General features: G+C 41.7%; 1 protein-coding gene across 1 annotated transcript; it reads right to left on the minus strand.

The window, feature by feature from the left end:
• Window positions 1-12,018: 12,018 nt before the first annotated feature.
• Window positions 12,019-13,141, minus strand: LOC147636463 (uncharacterized). The gene has a single exon (XM_086801900.1). It carries the CDS (start codon window positions 12,995-12,997, stop codon window positions 12,230-12,232), a length of 768 nt encoding a protein of 255 aa, XP_086658026.1. The 5' UTR covers window positions 12,998-13,141; the 3' UTR covers window positions 12,019-12,229.
• Window positions 13,142-17,372: the final 4,231 nt, after the last annotated feature.

The following is a 17,372-nucleotide window of genomic DNA, read 5'->3' on the forward strand; positions in this document are numbered from 1 at the left end:
TGTGGGTACACTATCTCGTCCATCTCGCATCCTCACTTTATCACACTAGAATGCTCCTTTGCTAATTGGGTGAAGATAGAGCTCTCAATGCATAGATGGAGGCATTCGCGATGATTCTCTCTCATAAAGGTGGGGAATGAAGAAGCTAATGGAAGAGGTAAACCTACAATCACACGTATTCAAACAAGCATCCATCTAGCATGTAAGAATCCAATAGCATGCAAGCAAGAAAGAAGAGGGAAGAAGTGGAGATCACAAGAAAACTATTGCAAGGGAATGATGTTATATTTCCTATTGTCAAAAATGACTTGTATACAAATGACTAGTTTTCACACTAGGCTGGTCAAACTTAAAATTGGTATAACCGCTAATACTAGTCTTAAGTAACTATGTACACTAAGTCCATAGACTTTCCCTCTGACATTAAATGAAGGGTAAGGCGGCTTCATATGTTTGAGTGCCATCTTACAAAAGATAAGTTCCTATTCGAGTGGATAAGATGGCAAAACGCCTTATCATAGGTTGAGCGAGTGAAACCATGTTAACCTACGGAGTGGGGGATACACATGATGCCGATGAAAACAACTTGAGTACCAAGAGAAGCACATTGATACATGCATGGACATGGCAACCCTACAAGAAAGAACTTCCATGGTAGAGACATGGCTCTGAAGGCTCCTATTTCACATCTCATCCACAAGATATGGCAAATTCATAGCTCAATTTTGGATCGATCTACCAGCTTCCCTCACATTACTAATGGTGCAACTAGATGAGCTTCATTCCCAATCTGACAATCATCACACTTGGAGAACTCTACCAGTTAGCACGAGATATTGTTCTTGCGGGTTGATTTGTCTCCCTCACAAAGTGCCTCTCCATCGGATTCTCTAGGAAGTTACCACTCTCCTTTACTGGCTTGATGTCACAAGACTATTGAAATACGGATCTCTTCCTCCATGCTTCATGAGAAAAAAACATTACTTTTAAAGGTACTTAAGCCTCACAAGTTACCACTCTCCTTTACTGGTTCGACGTCACAAGACTATTGAAATATGAATCTCTTCCTCCATGCTTCATGAGAGAAAAACATTGCTTTTAAAGGTACTTAAGCCTCACAAGTTTAACATGAAGATTGATGGTAAGATTGTCACCAAAATTGGATCCACAAGATGATTGCTCATGTGGTGGACATGTCTAATGTGTAAGTGAATAACATAGAAGATAGAACAACACAATAGAGAGACACATACACAACACATGACACATTACCTAAACTAATGTATATTTGTGTACAAAAAAATGTGGCACACCAGTACTCTCCAAAGTAAAAAAATGGTATTGAAAATGTAGATCTGTAATCTCAACCCAAACTTTGCTATAGATCAGCCCTTGACTAGCCCTAGACAAGGAAATGTTATCACTATCATGACATTTTCTATTATTTTCTTATAAGTTATGTGTTTTATACCATGGGACCCATGGATTGGTTTTGTGAGTTATGTGGTGGTTTAACACCAAGGGACTCATGGATTAGGGTGGTTACATTATGGTTTCATACTTGTGACCCAACCATGGATTTGTTTTGGGTTATAATACAGTGCTACACATAGGACCCAAGAAACTTCTTTTTGGGCTATATGTACCAGGAGTGCAAGGCTAAGTGCAAGAAACTTCTTTTTGGGCTATATGTACCATGACTGCAAGGCTAAGTACAAGAAATGAGAATGGGAGATTGACCAATGCAATGTGTATATTTAAATGTTGTGTGCACACACTAGGATCTAGGGACATCCGAAACCAAGCAACTGGCTTTTGGCTTGGTCTTGCATGCAAAAATCTAATTATATTTAATGGTATTTTACATGCCCAAGTTTATGTATACACTTATAAATAAGATATATGTACATTCTCATTAATGAATGTGTTAGACCTTACTAGATTAAATTTCAATGTGTTAGACCTTATTAGATTAATTTTTAATATGCTTATAAGTTTTGCTGTGACAATATTGTGTGTAAACTAATTTTGGAAGAGTCGTGTGCTTTTGGAGTCTTAAACTTACATAAATCTCTTCTTCCTGTTTTTCTATGCATGAGAACATATTGTCCTAGTTATTTGGAAGAATGCAACCTATTTTGCATGCTCTTTTAACCTATTTTCACATATGCAAGGTGCCCAAAAATAACCATACATCATCATCTATGCTTGTGCACTTCCTGTTGCATTGATGTCCAACCATAATGTCTACATCGTACAACAGCCATACCTACCCACACCACTCAATATCCTTCGGACCTAGAAATTATCAAAATTTCATGTGAAGATCTTGCGATTCGCTTAGCGTCCCGGTTTTGGATCATGTTGTGGGACTCGACACCAGTACTGAAGACAGCTACTAGAAGGCACACCTCCACGTGATCTGTAAAATGAAACTGAGATAGCTATGATACCAATGCAATGAAGGGATCTAGGGAGGAGAGAGATGAAGGATGCATTCATGAAGAGAGTACCACCATAGATTTGCTCATCATAGGGAGTAGCACCTAGACATGGGAAGTCTGCCATGACACAGCCATGAAAACTTGGGCCATAAGCTCCAAGAAAGAAAACAGTGTATATGTCAAAAATGGTCAAAAAGTGTAATAGATGTCTACTAAGTGACTTATATAGCCACTTATCCTAATTTATGTTCACCCTAGCCCATGCCCAAATATGTACTAGTGGAAAATAGCTAATGTTATAGAAGATACAAAAATGGAGAGTTATAATGTAAGTGAGTGGAAGGAGCTTTATGTCTAGATTGAACACCAACTTGGGGATAAGGAATGAGTAGTCACTAGACAATCATTAGAAAGCCTTTGGACATATTTTGGGCGGCCAAGTAGGGGGAAACTAGGCTTGTCTTCCATTAATACAAATGTGGGGTTCAAAAAGTAGGGGTTGGCCTTCATAAATTAGGGGGGGTAGATAACTAAAATTAGGGGACCTCCATCGTTTTCATCCCCCATCATTCTCGTGGGTCAAAAAACCCTAAAAATTGGGTTTTTTCAAAAAAGTGATTTTCCCCCCTAAAAACCCAAACCAAATGATATTGTATCAAAAAAAGCTTTTTTTGCCTCCATCTTCTCTCTCTACACTCCATTTTCCCCTCCAACATCACCCTACATTCTCCCCAAAACCAGCAACTCAAATTTCCATAGCTCTCTCTCTCTCTCTCTCTCTCTCTCTCTCTCTCTCTCTCTCTCTACTGTGTGTAGTCCTGCACCTTATTCACGCCTACAATAATCTCTCTCCCTCCCTCACTCTTTCTCTCTCTCTCTCTTTCTCAACAATGCTTAGACCCTTTATCTTATTCACGCCTCTCTCTCTCTCTCTCTCTCTCTCTCTCTCTCTCTCTCTCTCTCTCTCCTGTGCTTAGACCATGGAGGGTACTGCATATTCATTGAGGAGAAGGCCAAGAGGCACAATAGAGTCTATGCTCTTGCACAATGTGAGGGATGAGCACGATGCTTGGCTTGTGATGCATTTTTAGAAGGAAGTTTGGGTCTATTTGCAACCTAGTGCCACTGGGCCCCATCGAGTGCAACGTCAATATGTTGTTGAGAACCAATGGAAGGGGAGTCTAATAGGTTTCAAGGACTCAAGGCATGATGGGTTGGTGGCCCTTGTATAACATGTGTACTCTCAACAATAGATATTTTATTGCGGCCCCAACGGCACACTCCTCTTTTTCCTTGTAACTGTATAGATTTCTCTCTAGTAGGTTGATTTACATGGGCTCTTGTTTTCAACCTAATTTGATGGGTTTGTTTGTTTCCAAATATTTTCCCTTCCAACTTCATTGAGGAGCAGCCTGTACAAAGTCTAACAGGGACACTCTATGCCATTCATGCTCATATAGGGGTGCTCATATAGGGGATGGGATACTCTCCAACATTTCCCCTTCTAACCTTTCTCGTTGAAAGTTTTTTTCTACACACACAACTATGTAGTGACACACAAGCCAACGGGTTTGGTAAGCTTGAAGAAATCCTCTCCTCTCCTCTCTCTAGCACTGAATGGCCAACTCCTGATGTTTGGACTATGATTTCTCTTAAGGCAAAGATGGCTAATGATATACAAGCCTCTTTGAAGTACATGTTAAGGCCTCAAGATCAGTGGGTCTTACTTGGGCTTGCCCTATGCATGTGTTTGCCCACATGTTTCAAGCCTTTGAGTGCACACAAACGCCTATCACGTACACGTGCAAGGTTGTGGGTATTGAAGGGATGGTCAATTTACTTGGCCAAGGGTGGGACCTTGTGGAGGGGGAGCACAAAGGGAAGAATTTAAGCGCAATGTCATACAATCCAGTGTCTCCTTTTGATTCTTGAGAGCACGTGACACTTTGTGCATTCGATTTTTTTATGAACGGTGGATGAGGAAGAAGGGAGGATGGATTCCCTTACAAGCTCAAGAGGAGGTTGTGGAGCCCATAGATCTCTTGATATGCTTACCAAATGTGGGGTTAGAGATTGTCCAAGCAAGCAAGCATTGGAGCCTATTGAATGTTTGTGATCACCTACGCATCTTGGGATACAAGGGAAGCAGCAATGCTTCCTTCAAATTGCAAGGCAAGAAGGTAAGGGTTGTTTTCTCTTTAAACAAATGTATTTTCTCATAACTATCGTAGTTCACTTATAATGAGGTGTGTTTGGATAGGTTGGAAGGTGGCTAGAAGAAAGCACCAAGGTGTCCTCAGATTGGAGGCAGTATGACGTCATTTTGTCTCAAGGGACCTAAGCTGGAAGTGTCCATTTAGTAATCTCACTGCTTTTTGGGCAGATGTTTTGTAATCTCACTCCATTTTGGAGTTGGTCTGTAATCTCACTCCGTTATAGAGTTTTATAAATATATTTATTTTCTACGATGCTTTGGTTTAATGAATAGGCATTTTGGTTTATTGAAATTGTGGTTTTGTGGTATGGTTGGTTTATTTCCATACAAACCTTCTATAAATACCCAAAGGCCCTCTTAGGGTTTTTCTTTTGTCCAATGTGATAGGACAAAAACCTTCTATAAATACCCAAGGCCCCTTTTACGTGTCATTTTTTTCTATTCAACAGACCATCCCCTCCTACAATGATTTCGTCCTTGAAATCAAAGGGTGGTCATGCATAACAAGCACATACAATAGACTATATACAAAGCAAAAAAATTACATCCAAAGTTAAATGTCAATGTGGTCGCTCGTCAAGGGAGTATGGCCCCTCTTGGATCAAATGGAAATGAATGTAGTGCAATGCCGATGATGAAGCTAACAATGCATCCTCCAGGTTGAATGTGAAACCAAACATATGACCCCCACGGTCAAATGGAAAGACAAATGGGAAGAATAGCATACTCCCATGCAACCACCTGGATCAAAAGGCAATCCAAGCCATCCAAACTCTAGAGCAATGACTCCCCATTCCCACCTGGATTGAATGGAAGATGTAGGAAATCAAGGTCGATGAGACGAAGCTACTCATGTCTCCACCAGGATCAAATGGATAGCGATGGCATACATCGCAGATCCTGGAGACCAATGTAGTAATAGCTCCTAGGTCAAAGGGAAAGCTCATAAGCCCATCCTCACAACCAAAGTATAAATCTAACACCCAACTTATCCACCAAATGAAAGAAGAACTCATGGGTTGGAATGTCAACGAATCATCCTGATGCAAACGAATCATCGTGTGTAGATCAAGACCAAGATGTGCACCTAGATGGTATGCCACATACTCATCTATCGTACGTCTCAAGTGGCATATGATGCACCCAAAGATGTATGTCCTGCGGCTCCAAAGAATATAGGATCATGTCGACAATCATGGAAGCAAAAGGAGCACATCTCATGGCCGCCAACGGCATCTGTAAGAACAAATGTGAATCAATGCCGCCGTCCACTGTAGCACCACTCGAACAATCAAAGGCATGATCCACTGCATCAATGTGTGCATGTGCACAATCCAAACTATATGCACCAAATTCTCATGTGCAAATCTCTCTGTGTGTGCGATCCTCCAAGGCAAAACCATGATCAACAGGATCATCATAAGCATCATCATCACATTGAAAATTAACCATGTATCCACATGTGAGAGATAAGTCGAATCATCCACAAAGTCACTAACCCTAGAATCTCCAAGGTCATTGAAGTAATCTTCATAGGTAGGGTCTATCTCCACCAATACTGGATCTAAGAAAATGTCTAAGTAAAATATAAAACCCTCTAGATCCATATGTATAATCATATGTCTCCTACGAGATCTCACCTCAGTAGTAAAGTCATCACTACCCTCACACTCAATGCCACACTGCTCAAATATATACACTATACCCATATAAACACTGCTAGGTAAGCTATGAAAACTAGGAGTAGCGGTATTGTGAATGTCTCCATATGTGAAAGCCCTTGAAGAATATCTTGATATATCTGGCACAAGAAACTTGGGCCTATTCTCATGTGTATCTCGTGACTCCACAAGCGAAGTATCACTAACCTCATGTGTGAAAATGGATGCATCACTAATCGAATGCTGACCCGCGAGATCATCAAATGCCAAACTATGATCCCTAGAAAGGTCGGTAGACCTAGGTGTATTATAATGCTCAATAGCATCCCTGCCCTAGAGATCAGCCTACATGATCTAGCTCACACACATCACTATCACTATCCCTAGGAAGGTAGGTAGACCTAGGTGTATCAAGACTCGTAATGCTCGATGCTATCCTTGCCCTCAAGATCATGCCCACATGATCTAGCTCACACATCACTATCACATACATCATCATCATGTGCATATGTATGACTATCATCATATGCATGTATATCATCATGTGCATGTGTGTGTGTGATACATCATCATCATCATATGTGTGTGTGATACATCAATATTATCATGTGTGTGTGTGATACATCATCATGTGTATGAGTATAAGATATATCATCATCATCATCATTTAACTCTGTGTTGTTGTCGTCTACATTCTCAGGGACATAGTCATGATGGCTCAAGAGTATAGGACACTCGTACAAGTCACCAATCTCTCTGTGCTAACCACAGCCAAAGATGGGATCTCCTTGCCTAGCTCATGATGGCCAATTTTAACTCTGTTTGTCTTGCGATGGCCATGCCTAGAGCTTTTCCACTCCATGATGGCCTTTTTTTCATTGCACTTGTGTTATTGGTGTTGGTGTTGGCTGTTTAATAGGGCATTCGATCAAAATAAGCTTTGCTTGCTTTTCCTTTGGTTCTTAGTCATGGTGTTTCTTCAATGTCAAGCTCCAGGTGAAGTCAACATGGCAGAGAGATCTCAAGTGCCATCAGTAGTGCAAAAGCTTTCAAGATTTTTTAACTTGGGTACAAGCTTTCTACACTACCCGCGCCACTTTTAAAGCGATGGCTCCCCTACTGGATACCCTTTTCATGCATGGAAAATGAGTCCTAACATTGTTGGATCACCAGCATTCGGTCTTTGCACTATGGATCTTGGGAAATCCTCCTATACTTCTCTGCCATCTAACCTTGTGTTTGTTGCTACACCCATGGATAAGAAAGGCCCCTATGCTTTTGTTGTCGACTTTCTTATGGGTGGTGTATTTGCTTCTGTCCTTTGCGCTTCTACATGATGGCTATGGCCTCAGTTGCCTCTATGAGCGATGGCGGCTTGTGTGTAATGGTTGCCTCAACGTTGGCGGTTCATCATTATACCATTGGTTCGAGGTATTGTGGTTAAGACTGTCTAGTTGTGATTATTGCATGAGATAGTATACATTTACACTAGAGTTTCTTTATTGTTGAACTTGTTCTCTTTGTTAGGCCTTGTCGTATCCATGCAATGCTAGACCTTTTCCTTTACAAGCTCCAGGGTTTGGCTTCCTGTGTGCCCTCCTATACAGGGTCTTGGCTTCTATCCGCTACAATGACCTTTCAATAATGTAGTGCTAGGTTTTTTCTGTAACACATTTCTTTGGCTTAACTAATCTTGAACTGTTAATTTATGTTATTACACTTATTCTAGCTTTTCTTTCTCCCAAACTGTTACTGACCTTTGTGTGCAGATCGGGACCTTGTGTGCACTGGTGCAATCACCAGAAAGGTTGGGTTAAAGTCCCAATAAGGTCAGCAATTGTTTTTTTAAGCCCTAAAATTTTTTAACACTGCACACTTGAATCAAAATGTCTTTAAAACGCATTCTACACAACATTGTTTACACAAATCTACACCGAATCTATATATTCTACACTTTTCTTGATTGAGAACATGCACCAAACACTGTTCGTCTATTGTTTTGTTCCTTTTTGAACCTTGCTTTGCAAACTTTGCTTGCATGGTAAGTTGTCTATAAAAGAATGAGAGATTGATCACTTACTTCAAATTTGCACAGCTTTGTCTAGGCAAAGATTCGTAATCTGATCAAGCTTTCCATTGTTGATACCATTGTAAGCTGCACAACATCTATGTCTTGACTTTTCTCTTCAAAGATTTACAGGAACAACTCCAAGAAACACCAAGAAAATCTTCTTGAACTTTCTTTTGCATCCCATCACTAAGATTTCCATCAAAGCCTTGTACAACAACCTTCTTCTTCTTGCAATATTTCTCCAAAAAGCTTCAAGAAAATGTTATTTAGGCTTCATTTTGTTACAATTTGTCCAAGATTGGATTTCTACATTCTGTCTGCAATCTTTACATATCTATACACAAATTCTTGTACTTCACGTTGTATAGTAAACTTTGGCAAAAATCTATAGTAGAACTATTATTTGCATAAAATCTTAAACATAATTGCAATCTGGATATGCTTAAATCTACTACAAAACTCTTTTTTTTACACTTTATTAGTAAATTATGTACCAAAATTCGCACACCAATCACTAGTATCTTGCAAACTACCAAACATCTAAAGAAACTAGGCAAATGTTGAAAAAAACTACCGTTTATAGATAGAAACTCAAAATGCCAAGATCAAAGCCAAGAGCGTTGATACCAATGTAATGAAGCTGAGAAAGCTCTAATACCCATGCAATGAAAGGATCAAAGAATAGAGATAAAGGATGCACTCATGAAGGGAGCTAGATCCACCTAGACATGGGAAGTCCGGCATAACACCACCATGAAAACTTGGGCCATAAACTCCAACAAAGATAACAATATATATGTCAAAAATGGTCAAAAAGTGCAGTAGCTGTCTAGGAATTGACTTACATAGCCACTCACCCTAAAATGTGTCCACACTGACCTATGCCCAAAGCCTATGTGCCTCAACCCCAATGTGTACATGTGCTAGTGGAAAATAGCTTTGTTACATGATCCAAACAAATTAGTAAGTGTTTTTCTACTCTCCAACGAGAACCCTAGGTATAGAAACATTGTATAGCTCATTGTGGGGAAGATTCTAAACCCCACAACCACCGGTCCAAGGGTAGAGGGAGAACCACTTGAGGGGGTGCGTCAGTGGTGGTGGTTTGGAGAGTGGTTCCAATGAGCTGATCCTCAAAGCACCCTCCACACCTCAAAGCACTCTCCATAGGGACTCAATGAATGGTACCAATCACTAGATAGGACCTGTATGATGTTTTATTTGGTATTACATCTTGTAACTTTGTACCTTGGAAATTGCAAACCTTGCAGGGCACCTTCATGCTTGTACATCGTAAAATACTTATTTTGTAATAAAGTTCGAGAGGGGGGATGGGGGGGAGGGGGGATGGGGGGCACTGCTGCTGCTGTTATTTTTTTCATTTTAATAGTTCAGTAGTTCACCTAATTCCCCAAGTGGGTTGTAAATGCTCTGCAGAATGCATAATCGCTTGGCAAAAATGATATGGATGATAGAAAACCCAACATATGTATATATAGGGGTCCTAATGCCCCGTTGGTTAGGTCTGCTACTGTTTGCCTGTAGAGGAGCAGCCCATAACTGCATAAATGTCACCGTTTTCACATGTGGCTGCATGGGTGGCTGCCGACCTGCCCAACACATGGGTGATGCTGTCCAAGCCTACCTGACTTCTCCAGATGCTGCCCAACTGGCTGTAGCTGCCACCTGTCTAGTACTCTGCCCATAAAACACGGAGTGCCACAGATACTTTTGCTGCAACACGCAGTTGTATTTCAGCATTACCATGTTCACAAGTCATTGACAGGTGCCGCTCTCTCGTGGTGGGAAGAGCCATATAGATGGAAAAAAAAACTCTAATAGGAAGAACTTGCAGAACCAGAGTGACTGACTACCTAACCTGCTTCAAGAAGCTACTGCTGATGCTCCTGAAGACCATTCAGCAATCGGAGTAAGTAGAGTGTTTTTGCGGATGGTTTGAAACAGTGCTTGACGCAGATGTTCATGTGCATCGGCATGCTCTGTCAGACGAGATTCGTATGGCTACGACCCTCAAGATGCTGAAAGTTTGGAAGCCAACTAAAAGTTCAACTTTAATAAGGCAAAGAGCCATATAGATGACAAAGAAAAATTCAAAAAGGAAGAAATTCACTCCAACAATACAGTACCAGTACCAATCATCAAGAAAGCCCTACCTTGTGTTTCCTTGCAGAATATCTGAAATTAAATTGATCGTGCAACGACGAAAGGTGAAACGATGAGAAAATTGGACAATACAACACCATGCTTTTAAAGGCTGAGAATGAAGCAACCTCAGTGATAAAATCTGCTGCAACTCGGAGGATTGAAGCTGATTTCTCCCTTTCACGCAGCTCAACAAATATAGGGGCTAAATTTAAGAGCACTGAACTGGAAGCTGAAGGTTGCGAATACTCAAAGCAAGAGCTGGAATAACCCTTTTATATACTAAAAACTTTTGGCTGGTTTAACGTATAACAGCCAAAATCAAATAAAATAGTATTAACGCTGTTAGGGCTGCCAAACTGGGCAGGCATCTAGGTCACCCTTGTGCACCCGCTATGGGCAGTCTTGACTGCCCAAAACTGCCTCTAGCTGATCCAAGTTACATCATATGCTTTATTTTTCTGATTTCAATCCTCTTGAACTGCCTGTTTGCTCCTTCCGAGAACCTGCCTAGGTTCCAGCACTCTGATGGATCAAATGCCACAAGTCTTCTATTTACCCATCACAAGCGTGGACCTTGTCTAATCCCTGTGCATCTCAATTATTAATCCACTCAATGGCCTCCACCCCTTTAATAGTAGGGTTAACATACAACTTAAAGATGTTCAACCCCTACTTACTGAGCCCTAATAGTTATGATATGCACCTGGGGCTGATGCACATGACACAAGTGCATCCAACCAGAATGCCTAATAGTTATGATATGCACCTGGGGCTAATGCACATGACACAAGGGCATCCATTTGCAGGGATTTTTTCATCGTCCAAATTACTTAAGTACAAACAATCACCCTCTCTTTGCTGAAAAAGATCTTGCTCCACAGGAGACAGCATGACAACTTTAACAAACTTTGTGTGTCAAAACTACCAGGGAGAAGTGAAGCAGTTGTTCATCATCCATATCATGAAAGCCACCAAAAGGTAAATCAGGAAGAAATTCAAGCTTCAAATCCACTTTTGAGACAAACCATGGTAGCAGCACACTAACATTTACCAAAAAGCATATATATTTGAAAAGATATACTCGAACCCTTGACAATACACAAGCCCTGGCCCTCAGCCTAACTTCAAATCCTAACCCTAATTCTGATTCTAACATGGCACACGGTCAAACCATGTCTTTTTAAAACAGGTAAGAGTAGCCAAATTTAGTGCAGATTTGGTGCAACAATTCAAAAAACCTGGCAGTCGTGCTTCAACAAATACACAACCCAGTAAACTGTACATGAAACTCTAAAGGACCAGGCCTTCATTGAATCATGATGGTGCATGAAACGTAGAATCATGAGACAATGAAGCATGGGTTTCTAAACATGTTCTTGTATCAAAATACATAAACATAAATCACAAAACTCAAAGAGAGAAGCAAAAAAATGACCGTGAACAACAAAGTGATGAAAAACATTTGATAACCTCAAGGAAAGGCAAATTAAGATTTGGAAACCCCTCTGGAAACACCAAGAGTGTCGAGAAGAACCTCGACCTGACCTGATATACTTTTTTAAATCTGATCATATCAAAAAGAAGAGCCATAACACATCACAAACCTTATCCACATCTCCTTTGCCTAGTTGGGAGATCTTGCTATGGGCATAGGTCTAAAACAAGTTTACTGCTAAGACACATTTATCTTCATGGGAAGGTCTGGCAAAGACTGGTACAGTGGGAGCGGGACGGACTCTAGGGTTTTCAAATACAAAGACCTTATGTTCTTCCACTTTTTAGGTATGGAAGATGAGACACCCGCAATGACGGCATGGATGTTATCACATACCTCATCATGTGTTTGTGAGAGACGGCCGACTTTGACAACGGAGCAGGTACCACCCTTCACATAGAGGAAAGTAGAACCACACGCGGCTTCAATCTGCTTCTTCCAGTCCTTCTTTCTGAGGTCCACAGGGATGGGGTGCTTTTTCTTCTTGAAGAAGCTCTTGCCGAGGAGCTTGGGAAGGGCGGGGAGGACGCTCTTGTCCGCCAGGAAAAGGTCGTACGACCCGCAGAGCTTCCGTTTGGCTTCGAAGGCCTTGTAATCTGTGCGAAGCTTGGAGAGGGGTATGACCTTGGCTATGGCGATGCCCTCTTCCGCAAGCTTCTGCTTGGCCTCTTTCTGTTTGAGGCCCTTGCGATCGTCTATGAAGAGGCAGACCTCCTGTGACCCGCCATCACCGAGCTCGAAGAGAGGGTGCGGCAAGGGTATTTGGTAAGGATTCGTCCTGCTCTGCTCGGGGGCAGCTTTCTTGAGCGATAGTACTATGTACATGAGCTTGTCGTCCTCCAGCAGTAGGGTTTTCTCCCTACTTTGCTTCCTCGAGCTCTCCCACTTCCTCAGAGACTCTACCGCCTTCGCTACAAGGTCCTTCGAAACTCGCCCCTCTTCCATTGGGACTCAAGCGCAGAAAAAGAAGTCTCCGCTAAACCCTAAGGGGGAGAGGAGACCGTAAAAGTTGTCGTAGGCACCGTTCACATGCTACAGGTCGTCCAAGCCGATCACTTGTTCTCCTCTAGAAAATCTGCTAAATAGAAATAGTAGAATTTTTTTTGGGGAACAATAAAGTATTTATATTAACTCTTCAAAGTCAGACCATAAGATAGAAAATCTGCTAAATAGAAATACTAGAAATTTTCCATAAGATAGGGCTACTCATCTAAAGGTCCCCCTTGGAGCACGGCCTCGCGGCATGTGTATGCCAGTATGAACATGAGTTCTTTTAGAAAAGTCATGATTGTGTCGACGAGCACTAGAAGATAAGGGTGTGTCTCGTGTGAAGACGAAGTGAAGGGCAGACAATGGACAATCTCAAAGCTATGAGATGATGGTGCAAAGGACAAAAAGTGTGAAGGCCTAAATGTGTAATGGGAAGGAAACCTTAATATATCGATGGTGTAATAATAAAAATAACATGAGAAGGTTGAGAAGTTGCACCCCCTCCTCTTTATCTTGTATCACGCGGAGGTGCATTGATGATGAATAATCAAAGTATGAGGAGTTTGAGAAGAGAGTCTTGAGGAATCTTGTGTGTAAGCCATCTATACAGATGAATCACTAGCTACTCCAGGTTCAAAATCATTGTGTCGGCTCCCAAGAGGGATGCCATACTAAGCATGAACTGGGAGGTGATCTTCGTCTCGTTGTCCAATCATGCAAACTATGTTCCAAAATTTTGTGGAAAAGTGTCCATGGTTAATAAGCATGGATCTAATCCTCAGAGTCGTCGGGGTCTGGGAGAGGTCCATATTCTTGGTTCTCATCTTCACTATCCAACAACTGGTTGCGGCAACATCTACAATTGTTGACTAAAGTAGTTTGGACAATTGTGTTAGACTAATTGGTGAGGATGCCTCGGCCCATGGGATGAGTCTTCCCTTTTAGATTTATCTTCAAGGGCTGGTTGCCTTTTCATATATTGATGTGATTGGTTTCCCAATCATGAACTAGCCTTGCTTCTCTCATGTAAGGCCTTCCAAAGGATCATTGTGTATGATTCTTTACTCTGAAAATCCATCACCACAAATGTGTGGTGGTAGAAACTTAATCCAAAGGTCTTAATTTTGCATCTTATAGGACGCCTATGGGTTTAGCTATGTTCCATCCACAAGCGTCACTACTACGAGGCTTGTGCCCCAAGTGGCGAGCTACCCCAGGCCTCCTAGCAATCCTTGGTGATTATGCTCACACTAACACCACCATCCACCAAGACCGTAAGTCCCTTGTACACAATAGGTAGCATTGCATTCATTTCATCGCTTTCAAAATAGTGTCCCAGCTTGCTCATGGGTACTTTGGGCTATCCTTTAGTTTTGGCTATAGAGGGAGGGTACACTATGGGGCATAGTTCATCCTCTTCCTCCTCCGACTCAGGTTCAGCTATATGGGCTCTTAAACTCGCATTCATCCAATCTAATAAGCTTCTCCAAAGTTGAGAATTTCCTTGTAAAAGATAACTTATCGAAACTCTCAGACCTCCGAGGACAAGAAGGCTATGAGACCTGTTATGCCCCATGGAGGGCAATATTCGCTCTCCCTAGGCTCATATTCCCCCTGAGGTGGGTTAGGAGGCACTGCACGGTGCCTCTGAAGCAAAAGAGATAAAATCATCACCGCCGAATCACCTCAAAAAAGATGTTGTGTTGGCTATGATGAGGCTAACTTTCACCTCCCATTGATCCTCTGTGCAGCAATGTGGGTGTTGTTTTGATTGGTTCAAGAGGGAGAGGCTCTAGAAGTGGTTCTATTTGTGGCCTCTTAAGAATGGATACGGGTCTACCTGAGGCCTTAGACAAAGTTTGAGGATCCCTCTCTAGTTTTATAATTGGCTTTAGGATAGAGTCTGGAATATTCTTAGGTGCCGATTGTGATTCGTACTCGACCACTTACTCTAACATTGGCTCTAGTTCAGCATGTACCTTCCTCACAAGCTCTTGGGCTTATTTCATCCTCTCTTTCTCCAACACGGGGTTGGGATACTCCTTGAGTTTCTTTGGAATGTTTTCATAGTCTATGTGTTTCTTTTCTTTGGAATGTTTATATAGTCCATGGGTTTCTTTTCTTTGGGAATAGTGCGGGTTCGAGCGGGAGATCACTGGCTGTCTCCCCGCAAAGGTGTCTCCGCAAGGGAGACACCTTTAGAGCTCTCATCCAAACCGCTTTCGATGGTGGTCACGACATTGTTGCTGTTGACAACTGATCGTGCGATACGTTGATGCATGCTCTTTGAGGTCTTAGGCTATGCGATTTCCAATGGCACTTGTCCTCAATGTTGGCCTGGCTTTGAGGCTACAAGGTCACTCTATGGCTAAGAACGCATTCTATGAATGCCCTTGGGGATCCCTTTGTGATGATGAGGTAGTCCTTGACATTAGCTCTTTAACCTTCCCCGTGTTTATTGGTCCTCGTCCAAACAGAGAAAAACTGGAACTTAGATCCATGGTAAAGGTTCTTCTATAGTGGGCTCCTTTGGAGAAGAGCAAGACTCCTACTTCTTACACTGTGTACACAAATGACAAAGTTAAATAGTTATATCTCCATCGCTTAACTACGAGTCAAAAATTAGATGTAAAAATCATGTGTGTTTGTGTGTGGGGAGTAGGTATATACTTTTGCACTTAGCATGAGCAAGTGAATGAGGCAACGTCACGACTCCTATAACATCCCTAGCATGAGTATGGGTAGATGCTCCATGGGCCAAGGGAGTGTCATACATATAAGAAGTTGGTGCTCTTGTGTGTATTGTGGAATACCTATCCTCAATGGTGCAACAAAAGAGACAAGTCTTGTTTATTGTAAAACTACATTTGTTGGGCTACTTATTGCTAGTCATGGTTTGCTTGGAATAAACCCAACTTAAGATTCATAGTAAATGTTTGAAACGTTATGTGTCAGGCATGGTTTAATGAGTGCTTCATGTGGGAGAAAACCCTGAGTCTTAGTACTAGTCCTTCTCCTTCATTGGAGCTGTGCCCAAAATAAGGCGATTAAACACCTTCGAGACACTATTTATAAAGCATGTTGGTGAATCTGGAGTTCAGAGAACCATCATGGTGGCTCCTGTTTCGAGGTGTTCCATTGTTCCTCTGCTCACATCTATGTTTCATTGGCTCATTTCTTCCCAAAGCTCCTCACTGGGCCAAATAAGTCTATCCTCCTTAACTAGGGAGCACTTTATCGAGTGTTGGTCATTTGCTGGGATCAAAGGGTTGGTGGGTTTGAGGGGGGTTGGTTTGATGCATGCAATTAACTGTATTGTCGTTAGTCCAAATCGGGTTTGCATCATCAAAGGTCCTTGGTGCTTCTGGTTCAGGTCTACGAATTGTTTCAGACCAGGGTTTTTTAAAGGTTTATTGCTAGGCTCATGTGTCCATGCTCACGTTTGTGGGCTCATGTCTCTAGACTCCTATATATAGGTACATGCCCACGCTCACACGTCTGTAGGCTCATGCCTCTAAGCTTAGGTTTGCACGCTTATGTCTCTAGGCTCATGCTTGTTTTATATGAACTAGGCTCATATCCTTCCCTAGTGTAAAATAGGCATATTTGGGACACAAATCTAGGAATAGGGCCCATGATAGGGTTGGGTTTTGTGTATGTATTGGGGGTAGTAAGTGTACTTAATTTTCCACCAATAATTGTGAAGGACAAGAATTTTCCTTAGAAATTGTAGTTGGTAGAAATTGCATGACAAGAATATCTTCTAAGAACATGGGTAGGTGTGTTCGTATAGGTTAATTGGTCCACACTATATTAGGTATACCTACCACCAAGCTCACGTCGCTCATGTGCCTAGACTCACGATTCACGGCTCACGTGTCCAGACTCACTGCACATGTCTCACGTGTCCAGACTCACGACTCACGGCTCACGGCTCATGGCTCACGTGTCCAGCCTCACGACTCAAAGCTCACATGTCTAGTCTCATGTCTTTTTGTGTGAGACTATAGGTTCACATCCCCTGCCCAAGGTTGGTTTGCTAATTTTGTGATTTTTTGGATGGGATATGTTTAGTGTTTCTAATCTTAATTAAGGATTGTGATGCAACTAATTAAGTGCTCTTTGATTGGTTTAGATGATTTAGCATGCTTCTAGGGTTACAATGCAACTATTTCAGTGTTTTTTACTTGGTTTAGATGATTTAGCATGCTTCTACTCTACCAATTCCATAATTTATGAAAAATTATAAAATGCACGAACTAGAATTGACAACTTCACTCTAATTTAAACTAATGGAGCTCAATGATTATGCTTTCAGAGTGGACTCCAC

The sequence above is a fragment of the Cibotium barometz genome, chromosome 8 (assembly GCF_041138505.1).
Source record: "Cibotium barometz isolate CiBa-2024 chromosome 8, ASM4113850v1, whole genome shotgun sequence".
NCBI classification, from domain to species: domain Eukaryota; kingdom Viridiplantae; phylum Streptophyta; class Polypodiopsida; order Cyatheales; family Cibotiaceae; genus Cibotium; species Cibotium barometz.

What these genes read in the sequence shown, in the direction of transcription:
- LOC147636463 (XM_086801900.1), bottom strand. Translation starts at nt 12,997, where the DNA reads ATGGAAGAGGGGCGAGTTTCGAAGGACCTTGTAGCGAAGGCGGTAGAG.